The sequence below is a fragment of the Lutra lutra genome, chromosome 4, assembly GCF_902655055.1.
Source record: "Lutra lutra chromosome 4, mLutLut1.2, whole genome shotgun sequence".
Classification (NCBI taxonomy): domain Eukaryota; kingdom Metazoa; phylum Chordata; class Mammalia; order Carnivora; family Mustelidae; genus Lutra; species Lutra lutra.
This window is the reverse complement of record NC_062281.1, coordinates 60,362,881-60,379,195: the sequence shown is the minus strand read 5'-3', so window position 1 is coordinate 60,379,195 and position 16,315 is coordinate 60,362,881. Positions and strand designations below refer to the sequence as shown.

General features: G+C 40.3%; 2 protein-coding genes across 3 annotated transcripts in view; both read left to right on the top strand.

The window, feature by feature from the left end:
- The first annotated feature begins 1,152 nt into the window (after positions 1-1,152).
- On the top strand, positions 1,153-8,981 carry TMEM70 (transmembrane protein 70). The gene is made up of 3 exons (XM_047727889.1): positions 1,153-1,478; positions 2,684-2,789; positions 8,449-8,981. Exons 1-3 carry the CDS (start codon positions 1,269-1,271, stop codon positions 8,904-8,906), a joined length of 774 nt encoding a protein of 257 aa, XP_047583845.1. The 5' UTR covers positions 1,153-1,268; the 3' UTR covers positions 8,907-8,981.
- A 4,901-nt stretch (positions 8,982-13,882) lies between these two features.
- LY96 (lymphocyte antigen 96) overlaps positions 13,883-16,315 on the top strand; it is a 35,045-nt gene continuing 32,612 nt past the window's right edge. The window contains exon 1 of one of the 2 annotated variants that reach the window (XM_047728312.1): positions 13,883-15,265. In XM_047728312.1, coding sequence (XP_047584268.1) covers positions 15,154-15,265 — 112 coding nt within the window. In that variant the 5' untranslated portion in view covers positions 13,883-15,153. The remainder of the gene's footprint in view (positions 15,266-16,315) is intronic. The other variant, XM_047728311.1, reaches the window with a different exon arrangement.

Here is a 16,315-nt window from a genome sequence, read left to right as displayed (position 1 = left end):
CTTGTCCTTAGCTCCTCTCAGTGGAGGACTCAATCACTTTCTGTTTGGTGCTGCCCAATTTGAATAAAGTTTTGCTCAAATAAACCAAAAATTGTTAATATCTCAATTTATCTTTTTAACAATATGAAAACACTATATTAACAGAACATTTTAAACATATCAGTAAAATGGATAGTTGATGTTTGTAGTGTCACACTAAACAGAAATTTTTAAAATGTAAGTGGAACATAAAGAAAATGAAGTCATTCATGAAGAAGCAGTATACTTTTATCCCTTTGAATGCCCAGAAAAAAAGTAGACAGGATTTGGAATTGTCAAGGTGATATTATTTTAGACTTTTAGTTTGATCTTCTATACCAAAAGCATCTAGAGTCAGAAACATTCTGAAATAGTAAACAGGGGCGTGTCAACCCATTGGCTGCCCATCCTTTAAGACTCAGGTAACCTGAAGGTTTTAGACGTTCTGAGGCCAAAATAATCATGCTATTTTTGGGCTTCTGAAGAATTTTGTAAGTTGGTATTTAATTTAATGATATTGCAGCATTATGTTATAGCTTATTTTTAGGTGTTTCCTCCATTGTGTTAGTACAATGGATTCCCGCTTTTATGCAGTATCTTTATATCCCCTGCTCCTTAGTCTTGGCAATAGGCTCTCAATACCTGTTTAACAAGTAATGAACAAACGTGTATATTGGTGTGAAGGATTCCAGAAGACAAATCTGTCAAGTATCAGCATCGCATGAACAAGCTCCATTTATTTTCTACCCAACGGTTGGATTAAATTACCATTCATTTTTGTCCAAGTCGCATAAAGTATTATTACTCTGTGTAATAGGCTAGAGTCATTTTTTTCAGAAAGAAAATAGATTTGGGGGGCCTAGAAAATGACGCCCACGAGAATAAAACACTTAACCCGGGCTTCCAGGCTTTGTCTTTTCGCTTAGGGTTCTCCTCTCTGTCCCTCCACATTCTCTACAAGAGCGCTCAAGCCTGGGAAAGGGAAGCCGCGCGCAGGCTGGGCGTTTGCGCGTCGCTGCAACTAGAGGCGGCCGTGCGGTGCTGAGTTCCGCCCGCAGGGAACGCGCGTGGCGGGGAAGGTTGCAGGCGGGCTACGTATTCTGCGCACGCGCGTGCGGCTAATCCGCCCCAGCGGGCCTCTAGGGGCGGGGCATGCGCGGCAGGTTCCAGCTGCGGTCGGATTGGGAACTGGGCCTCAGGGTTTCCTGTTGTTGCCGTAGTGCGGTGTGCCGCCCCTTCTCACACGCGGAATGTTGCTTCTGGCGCTGGGCAGCTCGTGGGAGGCCGGACTTCGGCTTGGCGGGAAGAGGACGGTGCCGTGGGCGACCGCCGCTCTTCGAGGCTTTAGGGCGGCCGCCTCGCGGGTGGCCCCTTGTAGCGGCTCCTCGGGGCTGGTTGGCTTCGGAAGCGCGGGGCTGCGGGGAGCTTCGCAGTTTCTCGGGCGGCGGGTGCGAACGCAGGTCGGCCTTCGGAAGGCTTGCGGACTCAGTGAGGGTCGGGGGTGGAGGGAGCGTCGGGCCCGGGGACTCTGGTGCGGAAGGAGCCCTCTTCGGGGCGCGCAGAGGCTGCCTTCCTCGGCCTCGGCCTCAGGCCAGGGGTCCCGGCGTTTACGGCACCCACGAGTCTAGGAGTGTCCGTTCGAAAGTGGTCATTTTCTGGGCGGTTCCAAGTCATTCACAGCTCGTTGCAAACCCAGCGGGTTTCTGTTGACTCTCAGCTATTTTGTCTTCTACCTCTGAGCGGAAGCTCGGAAGGGTTAATTTGCAAGGAAATTAGATGCCCCACCTGGTGACCGAACTAAAAGAACTCAAACTGACTTTTAAGTTTGTTCTATTTTCTATTAGATGAGGCTATTTTAAGGAATTCTTTTGCTCCCTGGAAAAGGGGATGGAGACGTTAATCTTCACATTTTAATCTAAGTAAATTGTCTCCTAGTCTTGCTCTGTAAAATATCAGAATTAGCAAACATGGTTGAAACTTGGAAGAAATGTCTAACATGGGAATTGGAATCTAATTACATTTCAGCATAAAGGGATTAGGTATACCTTTTGCATTTTGAAGGGTGTGTGCTGTGAAATTCATTTTTAGACGTTCGGGGACCTCTTGTTCCTGTGAAATTTGATGAAGATTTCAAGAGAAATATTTTCTTAAGAGGAAGGGATGCAATGATCAGGGAGCGTTACTCTTTCTTTTCAAATACTAGCTATAGTATAAACATTTTAGAGATCTTAAAAATGGTCTGGACTTGAAACAGTTTGCATTTGCAGTATTTTATTTATATTAGTAACATTTTTTTGAAAAGCCAATGCGTTTAAAATTTTGACAATGGAGCAAGAGTGATGTCTTCCTTAGCCGCAGGAGGAAGAAGTTATTCCACCAAAATTTTGTATTTGTTCAAGTCCACGCTTATCAAAAAAGCCTTGAGCTGGGATGCAGACCTAGGTTTTCAAACTCTAACTCAGCAGGTGAACTATGACTGGAGTTAAGGACAGCTATTTTTCTAGTTTGATTTCTTCAGCTCTGTAGATTATTTGGGGGTATTCCTTAAATCACCTTATGTGACAAGTTCTCTTTTACTCTTCATTATAATTTAAAAAAAACATAAAAGTTGGTCTAAAATGCACTTTGTTATGTACTCACATTACAATGGTCTCTGTTTCAATAGGTATCTCTTTGTTGGGAAGGATGCATTCGATGCTTACATACACAGCTTGAAAAATCAGAAGATGGAAGGCTGATTTATACTGGGAATCTGGCACGAACAGTATTTGGTGGGTAATCAAAAATGAGGTTAATTTCCTTTTTTACCCCTGTTCTTGGGATATGTTATTTCTTATTTTAACATCTCCTAATTGCAAGATATGAGGAAAAATTAGGTTATATATTTTTTCTTGTGGCGTGTTGAGACCTTTGCATTTTTAGGAGAGTTTAAACAGATTTTTAAGACTGTTATGACTTTGTGATCTTATGGCTGGGTACTAAAGCATCCATCCTTTGGTCACTTCCCAAGATGTTTAACAACAAAATAGAACAAGAAATGTATATTTGTGTAATGTTTGAATATGGAGAGAAAAAAAATATGGAAGTATACCCCCTAAGAGTAGTTATTTTGGGAGGGTACATATTTACTTTATATATTTTTAAATTTGGCAGTTAATATAAGCATACAATACTTTTATAATTAAAAAATATATTTCTTTTACATTTTTTGAGGTCACCTTAGCATTTTCAAGAAACATCTTTATTTAGTGCCTTTTCTAGGTGGTATAGAGTACTGGAGAAGACAAAGACAGTCTATTATTATTATTATTAAAGATTTTATTTATTTGCTTGAGAGAGGGAGTACAGAAGGAGGGAGAGAAACAGACCCCCTGCTGAGCAGCAAACCCACTGCCTGTGCCAGGCTCTATGCCGGGACCCCGGGATCATTACCCTAGCTGAAGGCAGATGCTTAACCAACTGAGCCACCCCAGCGCCCAAGACAATGTATTAAATAGCTACAAATTTAAAACTCTTTCCTTAGCTCTTAATTTGATATTTAGTCTGGAATAATTTATTAGGGAGGTCAGAAGAACTTGGGTATGTGTTTTGTTCAGGTTCCTGAGGTTGTATTTCATTTCAGTAATCTTAAAGTATAATGTGAATATCCGAAGGATTACTTTATAGCCAAGTCAGCCACAAGATTTCAGCACTGCAGTTGCATTCCTGTTTTTGATTATGCTGGTGTCACTCACCATCTAAAATGTACTCTGGAAATCTGTATGTTCTAAAATGTGTGGTATCAAAGTAGACTGTTTGGAATACAGTTTTAGCTATTTATAACTTTGGCATTAAGAACTGATTATAATTGGGGCGCCTGGGTGGCTCAGTGGGTAAAAACCTTTGACTTTGGCTCAGGTCATGATCCCAGCGTCCTGGGATCAGGCCCCGCATCGGGCTCTCTGCTCAGCAGGGAGCCTACTTCTCCCTCTCTCTCTGCCTGCCTCTCTCCCTACTTGTGATCTCTATCTGTCAAATAAATAAATAAAATCTTAAAAAAAACTGATTATAATCACTGTTTTTTAAGAAGATTTTATTTATTTTATTTGACAGAGATCACAAGTAGGCAGAGAGGCAGGCAGAGAGAGAGAGGAGGAAGCAGGCTTCCTACTGAGCAGAGAGCCCGATGCGGGGCTCAATCCCAGGACCCTGGGATCATGACCCGAGCCCAGGGTGGAGGCTTTAACCCACTGAGCCACCCAGGCGCCCCTGATTATAATCACTATTGAGAGGAGTTCTGAAGTTACTGAAAAATCCATTTTGGGTAATTAGAAATTTCTTCTGGAATCAGTACATGAGTAGGCCATTGAGCCTGTGTCCTATCTCTGGCCTGGGATACTTGGATTTATACTATTGAGAGGTGTTAACAGTGATACCCATGATATCCTTCCTTCTGAACAGACATGGTTCCTTCAAATTCAGGGAAGGCTTTTTAATTTATTTCCTATTTCCATTTAACTCCATTCTGTAAAGAAGAGAATATAAATACGGATTAGTTTTGGTGTGGGTAGGATGTTATATTTATAGAGGAGCATAGCTATCCATGGTATTTAAAGTTCTAGAATTATAACTTGTATAGGAATTTAATGTTTGAGTTCTTTCAATGTTATGATAATAGAAACTCACTCTATATCCTTTTCAGAGATTGCTATTTTTTCTATGTAGAAACTGAGGGAGAGGGACACCTGGGTGGCTCAGTTGGTTAAGCAGCTGCCTTCGGCTCAGGTCATGATCCCAGCGTCCTGGGATCAAGTCCCACATCGGGCTCCTTGCTTGGCGGGGAGCCTGCTTCTCCCTCTGCCTGCCATTCTGTCTGCCTGTGCTTGCTCTCTCTCCCTCTCTCTCTGACAAATAAATAAATTAAAAAAAAAAAACAACTTAAAAATAGGTTTTTAAAAAAAAAAAAAGAAACTGAGGGAGAAACAATTTTTCTATGTAAAACTGAGTAAGAGACATTAGGATAGAGGTTCCATTCTTGAAGATTCTTTAAACTGCCAAATGGAGCCTCATTTAAAGACCTTTTTTTTTTTTTTTTAAAGATTTTATTTATTTGATGGAGTTTGAGAGAGAGAGAGTACAAGCAAGGGGAGAAGCAGGCTCCCCTCTGAGCAGGGAGCCCAATGCGAGACTTGATCCCAGGACCTGAGATCAAGACCTGAGCTGAAGGCAGATGCTTAATGACTGAGCCACCCAGGCACCCCTCGTTTAAAGACATTTGAAGGGTCTTTTAGTTGGTAGTTCTTGCTAATTCATCAATAAATAATTACTGATGTCATAGTAGTCTTACTGTAGGATGAGTAGAACTTGAATATCAAGAGGTGTGTAAAAAGGGCCTCTCAGGCATGGAAGTAGTATGAGCAAAGACATGAAGATGGGAGAGCCCAGAATATGTTTAGGAATTAGTAAGTACTTCAGTCCAGGCAAAATAGAGTGTATGTGTGTATTAGTTTCTTCGGGCTTTTGTAATACATTACCACAAACTTGGTGACTTAAAGTAACGGATTTGTTCCCACAGTTCTGAGAGCTAGAATTCTGAAATCAGGGTGTTGATAAAGGCCATGCTGTCTCTGAAGGCTCTAGGGAAGAATTCCTTGCCTCTTCCAGCTTCTGGTGGCTCCCAGCAGTCCTTTGTGTTCCTTGGCTTATGGATGCATAACTGCATAATTCCAATTTTTGCTTCCTAATTCAGACAGCTCTCTCTCTGTCTGCCCTGTTCTGTCCTTACAAGGGTATTCTCATTGGATTTATGGCCCACCCTATTCCAGGATGATCTCATCTCATTTTTTATTATCTGCATAGACCCTATTTCCAAATGAAGTCACATTTGGAGGTTCTGGGTGGACATGAATTTTGGGGTACCCTCTTCAACCCTACTAGTGTGACAAAGTCATGGAGGAAAAAAGAGGTAGTTGGAAGGAGTAAGGAGGCTTTTATATAGGAGGCATCTTGGTCCCCATTGTATTCATGTTGTATTGTATGTGTACTGGTGTCATAGCAACTACCTGTGGGAGGAAGGAAGGAATTATTTTTAAATTACTAATAAGATTATTAAGCCTTCAACCAATAGCAATGAAGAAGAGTGTTGTCAGAGTATGTTGTCAGACTTCTGGTTTTTGGCAGTTTTGGGGAAAAATACCTCACTGTGCTTTTAATTTCACGTACTTAGGATCGAAGTGTATTAACATTTCATCTGTTGAAAGGCCATGTACATTTTTGGTTCAGTGAACTGTCTGCTTATATTTCTTGCATGAGTGTGGATAGGGCTTTAATCTTTTTCTTATATACTAGAAACCTTCTGTATGTTGGGGATATTAATCCTCTGCGATAGAGGTTGCAGATATTTTTCTCATTTGTCTCTACTTTGTTTATGTCCATGTACATTTATAATGTAATCAGATTTACCTGTCTTTCTCCTGGATTGCTTCTGTGTTTTGAGTCATAATTTTTTTTTTAAAGATTTTTATTTATTTATTTGACACAGAGAGACACAGCGAGAGAGGGAACACAAGCAGGGGGAGTGGGAGAGGGAGAAGCAGGCTTTCTGCTGAGCACGGAGCCTGATGTAGGGCTCGATTCCAGGACCCTGGGATCATGACCTGAGTGGAAAGCAGATGGTTAACAACTGAGCCACCCAGGTGCTCCTTGAATCATAATTAGAAAAGTTTTCCCATTCTCAGATTATAAAGGACTTCATGGATGTTTTCTTATATATCTGATTTTATTTTTTACATTTAAACCTCAGGATTATTTGGAATTTTCCTAGTAGATGCTATAAGGGATGGATTGAATTTTATTTTTTTCTAACTATCCAGTTGTCCAACACCACTTTGGCCCACATATTTGAGATTTTTTTTTCAAGGTTTTATTTATTTATTAGAGAAAGTGCCTGTGGAGGAGTGGAAGGAGAGGGACAGACAGACTCCAAACTGAGCACAGAGTCCTGTGCTGGGCTCAGTCTTACCACCCTGATACTGTGACCTGAGCCGAAATCAAGATTCAGACACTGAACTGACTGAACCATCCAGGTGCCCCGAGACTATATCTTTATACTACATTTTCATATGCAGTTAGGTTTATTTCTGGATTTCCTATTTTGTTCTATTGATCTATTTATTTGTGCACCAGCACCACACCATTTTAGTATATGTGCTGCCGAAGCAAGCACCAGCACCACACCATTTTAATTATAGTCTTAGTTTTAGTATCTAATTCCTCCCCCACCTTTCTCTTCTTTTTTTGTTTTTCCAAATTAACTTTATAATCAACTTGTCTAGGATCTCAACTTGTCTGTTTTCTAAACAGATGGTGTTTTTGTTGGGATCATGTTAAAATTATACAATCAAACTAAGAAATTTACATTTTAAGTCTTTTATTTAGTGTGGTAAAATATACATAACATAAAATTGATCATTTTAACCATATTTATTTATTTATTTTTTAAAAGGATTTTATTTATTTATTTGACAGAGATCACAAGTAGGCAGAGAGGCAGGCAGAGAGAGAGGAAGGGAAGCAGGCTCCCCGCTGAGCAGAGAGTCCAATGTGGGGCTCGATCCCAGGACCCCGGAATCATGACCTGAGCCGGAGGCAGAGGCTTTAACCCACTGAGCCACCCAGGCGCCCTATTTTAACCATTTTAAAATATGCATTTCAGAAGTCATTGATTTTTAATCTTTTTAATATGACAGGTAAAAATATCCCACTATTTTAATTTGAATGTCTTTTCTTGGTAAAGAAGTTGAATATATTCATTTCCCACATATTTACTAACCACTGGTGGTATGTTTTTTGGTAATTTGCTGTTTTAATCCTGGGCACTTAGTCTAATAATGTTAGTCTCATATTTATTTAAACATTTAATGTTAGGTATGTGGAAGTGCTTGTTAATAGAGAGTTTTATTTAATATTCTGCTAACTGAATTAATGTTTATAGTATTCATAAGGATCTTTGAGTAGTATTAAATTTTTACTGGGGAACTGAGGTGGAGGCCAGTTAACCCTAAAGCAGGTTTCCTACTGGAGAGGCAGTGTAGTGTATTGGTGAAAGGCCTGGACACTAGAGTCAAACTGCCTGGGTTTGAATCCCAGTACTGCCTGCTTCTAGGTAGCTTTGTGACCTGGAGCAAGTGCTTTGTTTTTCTCGTGTTGTAAATGGGAGTGAGGATGATAATTACACATCTGTTTCATAGTGCCTTTTTGAAGATGTCATGAATAAAATACATAAAATATGTAAAGTACTTAAAACAGCTTGGAAAATAATAATCATTATATATGTGTTTTGACTTTGTTGTTTTGATGATGTAAGAAGAAAGGTAGAAGATTAAATAGGATTGATTGATGCTTTTATAAAATCTATAAATATTAATGTTATCCCTTTTTTTTCCTGTTTAGGTGTGAAATGTTTCTCTTATTCTACAAGTGTCATCAGCCTTGCATTACTACCATACATTTTTGCACAAAACAATATTATATTTGGAAGTCTGCCTTTGCAAATATTATTTTATGGCATCATAGGAAGCTTTACAGTGATCACTCCAGCACTGCTTCACTTTATTACAAAAGGCTATGTTGTTCGGTTGTACCATGAAGCTACAACAGACACTTACAAAGCCATTACTTACAATGTTGTGCTTTTAGAAACGAGTACCGTGTTTCACCAGAATGACGTGAAGATTCCAGACAGCACACATGTGTTTACCACATTTTATGCTAAAACGAAATCGCTGTTAGTTAATCCAAGGCTCTTTCCAAACCCTGAAGATTATAACCATCTAATGGGTTATGACAAACCATTTACTTTTGATATGAAAGAAGACAGTGAGAAGAAACAGGTTAAAGATGAGAAATGAGTCTATTGTTTTTTACATTTGTGCTTAAATGTGATTTATGTTCCAATGTATATTAATAAAATTGCCTTTACTTTTGTTTTCTGTTAGTGATTGATTGAAAATAATTTGAAACTGTATCAAACAACTTTTAATTTTTACGGAATTATATTCCTATATAATAATTATGCTATGTTTGAAAAATGAATCATGTAATATTCTACCACTTGTGTTTTTAAAAAAGTGAAAATACATTTTCATGCTGGCGTATGCATGGATAATTTTTTTTAAAAGATTTTATTTATTTACTTGACAGAGATCACAAGCAGGCAGAGAGGCAGAGAGAGAAAGGGGGAAGCAGGCTCCCCGCTGAGCAGAGAGCCCAATGCGGGTCTCCGTCCCAGGACCCTGAGATCATGACCTGAGCCGAAGGCAGAGGCTTAACCCACTGAGCCACCCAGGCGCTCCTGCCTGGATACTTTTATATAATGTTGTCTCTAGGCCGGGGATCGGTGTCAGACGCAAATGGGAGAGTTCTTTTTCCTTTACGTTTGGATTTTTCTAGGTGCATAGATACTAATTTCGTATGAATAAAAACTATTTTTAAAAATTTTAAAATTACGGGAAGCAGTGTTATTTTCCCTTTGATTCTAGCACAGGTTTTTGCTTATCTTTTCAGGCATAGTTGCCCATAATAGGAATCTGTGTCCAGTTGAGTGTGGTAGCTACAGGAGAAATGGTGACCCAAGTAGTGATGTCTTTGGTGGCACACTTCTCCTTTGGTATATCCTATCAGAGTTGGAAAATCATAGGTACTAAATAGATGTACAGTAGCTTTTATAAAGTCACAACCTGTATGCTAATTTTATAAAGTATTGGCATTTTCAGATTTTTAAAACTGTAAAATGAAAATTGGTTCTTGTGATGGATTTTCAGCAAGGAGCAAAAGGCCCTAAGTCATGCTCTTAGATCAGTAGATAACTTATTAAGTGCCCAGTGTGTGCCAGATACTGTGCTAGTTGTCAAAGTCATAGTTAAGAACAAAACACCCAGGGGTGCCTGGGTGGCTCAGTTGATTAAGCCTCTGCTTTCAGCTCAGGTCATGATCCCAGGGCCCTAGGGATTGGGATCCGTGTCAGGCTCCCTGCTCAGAGGGGAGCCTGCTTCTCCCTCTCCCTTTACCCTACCCCCTGCTCATTCTCTCTCTCTCTCTCTCACACTCCATCTCAAAATCTTGAAAGAAAAAAGAACAAAATACCCAATCTCTGTGGAGCTGCCTAATGTCTTCTATTGTCTGTCATGATGGTAAACCTAATTTTTATGGCTTACCTGTGTATGAGGAAGGTTGATGGGGAAGCACCAGAAACCTCATACATTCATAGACAAAGATCAGGTCTGCAGCTGCTAGAAGCTTATAGGAGACAGCATAACATAGAAAAGTACTCCCCTTTCTGAGTCTAGAGCCTGCCCTCTTGTAGGATCAGCCAGTTTGTGATCTAGCAGAAGGCAGACTCTAGGTCTCAGAAAGATGAACAAGCTGGTGCCATCCCCATCTCTGTTTGGGCCTCTGCCTGCCTGTTCCTCTGTCCTGTCACCCAGATACATACTTGTTGCTATCTTGGCAGTTAATGTATCTTACTATAAAATTTTCCATGATCAAATGTTGATCAAATATTAGTAGAGGCAAGAAAAAAAAAACCACTTAGTTCCATTCCTAGAAGAAAAAACAGCATTACTAATATCTTAATGTTTTCTCCAGTTTCTTCATAACTTGTTCTGAGTGTACCGTATCTCTTTAAGTGTCCTGTATCCTTATAACCATTCGGTCACCTGCGGAGTGGAGTGAAAAACCTGTTTGTATTAGTATCAGAATAATTCAGAAGACAACTTGGTTGTTCAGGGAAAAGAAAAAAAAGCTTAAAATACTGAGTGAGAAAGATGACTTCTCAAGTGCATGGTCTGGAGCCACACCAAGAAGAAGAAAAGGAACAGTATGTGTAGAATATGATTCATCACTGAAATAATCAGAAACGATTCAGGCCAAGGTGAGGAGGAAACATTTACCCACACCTCTCTATCCACTTTACTACATTCACCACAGATGGAGTAAAATCTTGGAGAGGCTGGGGAGGTGAGGAGTCCCACTATCTAAAGGAAGGGCATTGAGTTGGGTTTTGAGTCTCAAAAGGCAGGGTGATCCTGGCTTAACATTGGGGTTGTATCAGGTAATATGCCTGTTGATAATAAAATGTCTTGTAATCCCTTTTCTAAACATTAGTTTCATTATTCTGAAATAATAATTTTAGAAGCAAAAGTAATAAAGTGGCCATTAGGTCTCAATGTTTTAGAGATGGTATTCTGATTTTTTCAGGTAATTTTGTTGTTGACTTCCCTTTCGTTGAGAATTTCAATCATTCAAAAGTTAGAAGAGTATAATGAATCAACATAACTGTCATTCAGATTCAACATTTACCAATTTGTTGTCAATGTTGTTTGACTTATATCCCAACCACTTGCCCTCTACTTTTATTTGGAAGCAAAACCCAGTCACCGTAACATCTCTTTCTTGAATAGTTTTTAACTCTAAAATATTTACATAAAGATGTAAAAATTATAATACCATTATAATACCCAAATCACTCCCCTCTTTCCAAGTCACTCCCTTCTCCCCAAAGTTATCAAATATCCAGTTTGTTCAAATGCCAATTTCCTCTCCACATTTTGTTTGGATTAAGATCTTAGTAAAGTTCGTGCCTTATTCACACCAATTTATTAAATGTCTTTCAAGACTCATCTAATCTATGGACCCCTCCATTTCTTTCACTTTTTTTTCTCCCTTGTAAATTACCTGTTAAGAAGCGGTGTTCTTTGTCCTTTACATCTTTTCGTGGTCTAGATTTTCTGATTGTATCCCTGACATGTAGATTAACATGTTTCTCTTTCTTCTGTATCTCCTATAAATTGGTAGTAGGACTTGAGACTTCATCAGATCGAGATTTGATTATTTTGGATAATTCATAGATGATGTTGCTTTTTTTTTTAAAGATTTTTTTTTAAAAATTTATTTGGCACAGAGAGAGAGAGATCTCAAATAAGCAGAGAGGCAGGCAGAGGGAGAGGGGGAAGCAGGCTCCCTACTGAGCAGAGAGCCTCATGCGGGGCTCCATCCCAGGACCCTGAGATCATGACCTGAGTTGAAGGCAGAGGCTTAACCCACTGAGCCACCCAGGTGCCCGATGATGTTGCTTTTATTAACTATTTTACATTAACAAATTGCCCCCCAAATTTAGAGTTTTTGTTTTTTTTTTAAATTTTTAAGACTTCTTATTTAAGAGAGTGTGTGTGTGAGCGAGCAGGGGGAAGAGCAGAGGGAGAGGCAGAGATGCAAACTCCCCACTGAGCAGGGAGCCTGAGGCAGGGCTGGATCCTAGGACCCTGAGATCATGAGCCAAAATCTACAGCTGGATGCTCAACTGTCTGAGCCACCTAGGTGTCTCAAAAACTGGAGGTTTAAAATGGAATACTGCATGGTGCCTCTTCGTCCAGTATCTGAGAGTGGCTTAGGTGAATGCTTCTGGCTCAGGTTCTGTCGTGGGGGTTGGAGTCAAGCTCTCAGCTGGTGCTGCTGTCATCTGAAGGGTGAACTGGGGCAGGAGGGATTGTTTCCAAGGTGGCTCACTCGCATGACTGACAAATTGGTGCTGGCTTTTGGTAGGAGGCCTCAGTTTCTCACCACATGGTTCTCTCTTTAGGGCTACTTGCTGCCCCCAGAGCAACTGATCCAGAAGAGTAGAGTGGAAGCTGCAAGGATGTGTATGATCTACCTTGAAAGTTGCACACTTTTATTATGCAATATTTTATTAGTTACAGAATCAGCTTCATTCATTGGTGGAGGAGATTACACAGGGATTTGAATACTAAGAAGGATCATTGGGAGCCATCTTGGAAGCGGGCTACCCCAGTGTTCATTCATCAGGAAGTTCACAAATCCTTTCTGTCTCTCACTCTTCGTGAAGCTAGCAACCACTGATGCTCGGTGCCCAAGCTCAATAATTCATTAGGTGTTGCAAAATGGTTATATTATATTTTTCCTTTTTTAATATATTAGCTGAGTACTTCTAAAAACAGAGAAAAGAATAAAAGGAAGCAAGGGAAAATTGTCCCAAATCTACTCTCTGGTTACCAGTATTTCAGTTTCATTAAATCAGGACAAATGTTTGATTCTTTCCCTTTGTTTATCAGTTTTCAAAAGAGTTGACTTCCTAGCATCATCTAATGATTAATTATACTTTTAAAAAATTATGAGCTCAGGGCACCTGGGTGGCTCAGTTGGTTGAGCATCTGACTCTTGGTTTTCGGCTCAGTTTCTGATCTCAGCATTGTGAGATCAAGCCCCACGTTGGGCTCTGCATTCAGTGCAGGGTCTGCTGGAGATTCTCTCTCTCTTCTCCCTCTGTCCCTCCCCTCTGCTCATGCTTGCTCTCTCTCTTTCTCTCAAATAAGTAAAATCTTTTAAAAAATTATGAGTTCTTAGTTTTAAATACATTTGGTGTATTTCAGTTCATTGTAGTTACTATCTTAATGTTTGTATAGTCTATAGGTAGGTTGAATAATGGTCCCCCAAGATGTTCATGTCTGGAAACTGAATATTACATTTTATGGCAAAAGGGATTTTATAGATAGATCTTGGGGAGATTACCCTGGATTATCCAAATGGTTCTAGTATAATCACAGGGTTCTTATAAGAAGGAAGCAGGAGGTCAGAGGAGGTGATGTGAAGATGGAAGCAGAGGTGGGAGTGCTAAACTTTGAAGATGGAGGAATACATGGGTTGCAGCTCTCCAAGATGAGAAAGTAAGGAAACAGGCTGTTCCACCAGAGTCTCCAGAAGGAACCACCTCTGCTGACACCTTGACCTTGGCCCAGTGAAACTGATTTCAGACTTCTGACCCCCAGAACTGTAAGAGAATACACTTGTGTTGTTTTAAGCCACCAAGTCAGTAGTTAGTTATTACAGCAGCAGTAGGAAACCTATCTTTGGTCAGTGGGGTCTGTTTTCATATTGGTTATCTAATATGCTAAGATGTTCCGGGCTCCATCTTGAACATTTCCTGCCCTATATCTGGAATCAGCAATGTCTTCAGAGTCTTTGTTCCTTTTAGTGGGAAATGGTATTTTCGAGACCACTAGGGGCATTCATAGGTTTTTCTTCTTCTTCTTTTTTCCCCCCACTTTTTAATGTAGTAAAAAATAAAATATAAAATTCACCATCTTAACCAATTTAAAGCACAAGTTCAGTAGGGTTAACTATAGTTACACTGATGTGCAACATATCTCTAGAACTTCTCATCTTCCAATCCTGAAGCTCAGTATCCAGTAACAACTTCCATTTCCCATCTTCCCTCAGATTTTTGCCTTTCTAAAAATGAGAAAGTAGCATAGTTCTTTAGTGGAAACTTTTACCAGCATATGATTATTTTCCTTTGAACCTGTAGACTTTTAGGCCCTGACTCCATGCTATTTTTATTTTTGTCTACTAATCCCAAACTATGTCCTACAAAGGATTTTATGTAGCTAAGTATCTAAACAATGAGCTATTTTTATAGAACAGTGAGAATTTTGAAATACATGCTACCTCGCAATAATGACCATTTCATTATCAGGGCCCAAAATATTCCCTGGAGCTGTACTTTGCTTAAGTAAGTGCATTCTGAAGCCTGGTGTGGTCCCCACCCAAAATGCAGAACTATAGCTAATATCCCATGTCTGTGGTCTCATCTAGTCTGGCTCAGCCTTGTGGCTGTACCTGTTGTAGAACAGAAATAATTTGCATCAGACTATTCAGTTCAGATCTATAGGTCCAGCTCCCTGAGCCATGAGAAATTGTGGTACAAAAAATTGCATAAAAAAAAAAATTAAAAAAAAATAGCAACACAATTGGAAAAGGAGTGGCTGTCTCTTGGGATTCTAAAGGAGACCTACAGACTGGTTTTGTTACTATTGACCAGGAAGTACCTTGTTTTGTTTCATAAGCTCTGTGTTCTCATTTGCATTATGTGTTCTCAAAGAGTATATTCTAAATCATTTTCCTTTCTCCCCTTGCCGGAAGTGCTTGAATATTAAACACATACACTCAAAAGAGGAAACTCAGGAACTCAGAAATCATGTGACCGATGACTAAGTTAAACCTTTTCTGCTTACTGAAAGGGAAGAGTCCGATGATTAGTTGCCCATCCCCCTTGTATTTGTAAAGTTTTGGAGATACTGAATCATGTTTTCATTTATGCTTTTTTCCACTCTGTTTTCTTCCATATTCGCTGAACCTGGGGAGCAACGCTGGGTCTGCAACTCCTCTGATGTCTCTGTTTGGTATACCTATTGTGGTAAGTAAAACAGCAGCAAGCGGTTCAGGGTAGGTTTTCCCAAGAGCTTCACACTGCTGTTGGGGGGAACTCAGGAAATGACAGTGTGTTCCAGCTGCTGCTGTGGGCAGCAAAGGTGATGGCTGGTTGCTGTCCTGTGTGGATTTTCTCGATCCTTCACAGACCTCACAAGTCTCTAAACTGTGCTGTACTTCCCCTCCAAGGGCTTCTCCTGTTCCCTGTCGTCCTCTCTCTCCACCTTGAGCCCAGTGTCAGATTCTTCCCAGTTTTGGCAGAACTCTTTGCTTCTGAGCTTTTGCCTCAGCCCTAAGACTTACTGGTTCTTCTTGAGAAGGTGGACCAGTCCTAGCTGCCTTTTGGAATAGATTATTGCTCTGGTATGTGTCCTTTTTTTTTTTCCCTTCAGCACAGCAGTGGGCATATAACAGGCGCTTCATAAGTGTTTGAGGCTGTGACTTTTCTTTTCTTTTTTTTTTTTTAAAGATTTTATTTAGTTATTTGACAGACAGAAATCACAAGTAGGCAGAGAGGCAGGCAGAGAGAGAGAGGAAGGGAAGCAGGCACCCTGCTGAGCAGAGAGCCCGATGACGACGCGGGGCTTGATCCCAGGACCCTGAGACCATGACCTGAGCCGAAGGCAGAGGCTTAACCCACTGAGCCACCCAGGCGCCCCGAGGCTGTGACTTTTGAGGAGCCTGGGAAACACCTCTCTAATAGGATGTTAGCCTGGTTCTGTCAGTTACTAGCTGTGTGACCTTGAGCAGAAAGTACTTAGCCTCTCTGTGTCCCAGTTTTTTGGTCTGTAAAATGAAAGTGATTTTATAAGTTTTACCTATTTATTTAAAGAAAGTGGGGGTGAAGGGGCAGTGGGAAAGAGTGAGAGAGAATCTCAAGCAGGCTCCATGGCCAGCATGGAGCTGAGGCAGGCCTTGATCTCATGACCCTGAGATAATGAATGACCTGAGCCAAAATTAAGGGTCGGACACTTAAACTGACTGAGCCACCCAGGTGCCCCCAAAAGTGATTTTAAAGCTATTTTACAAGGGTCGT

Coding starts and splice junctions, on each gene's coding strand:
- TMEM70 (XM_047727889.1), top strand. CDS start 1,269: ATGTTGCTTCTGGCGCTGGGCAGCTCGTGGGAGGCCGGACTTCGGCTT. Junction 1,479..2,683: donor GGCGGCGGGTGCGAACGCAG/GTCGGCCTTCGG, acceptor CTGTTTCAATAG/GTATCTCTTTGTTGGGAAGG. Junction 2,790..8,448: donor TCTGGCACGAACAGTATTTG/GTGGGTAATCAA, acceptor TTTCCTGTTTAG/GTGTGAAATGTTTCTCTTAT.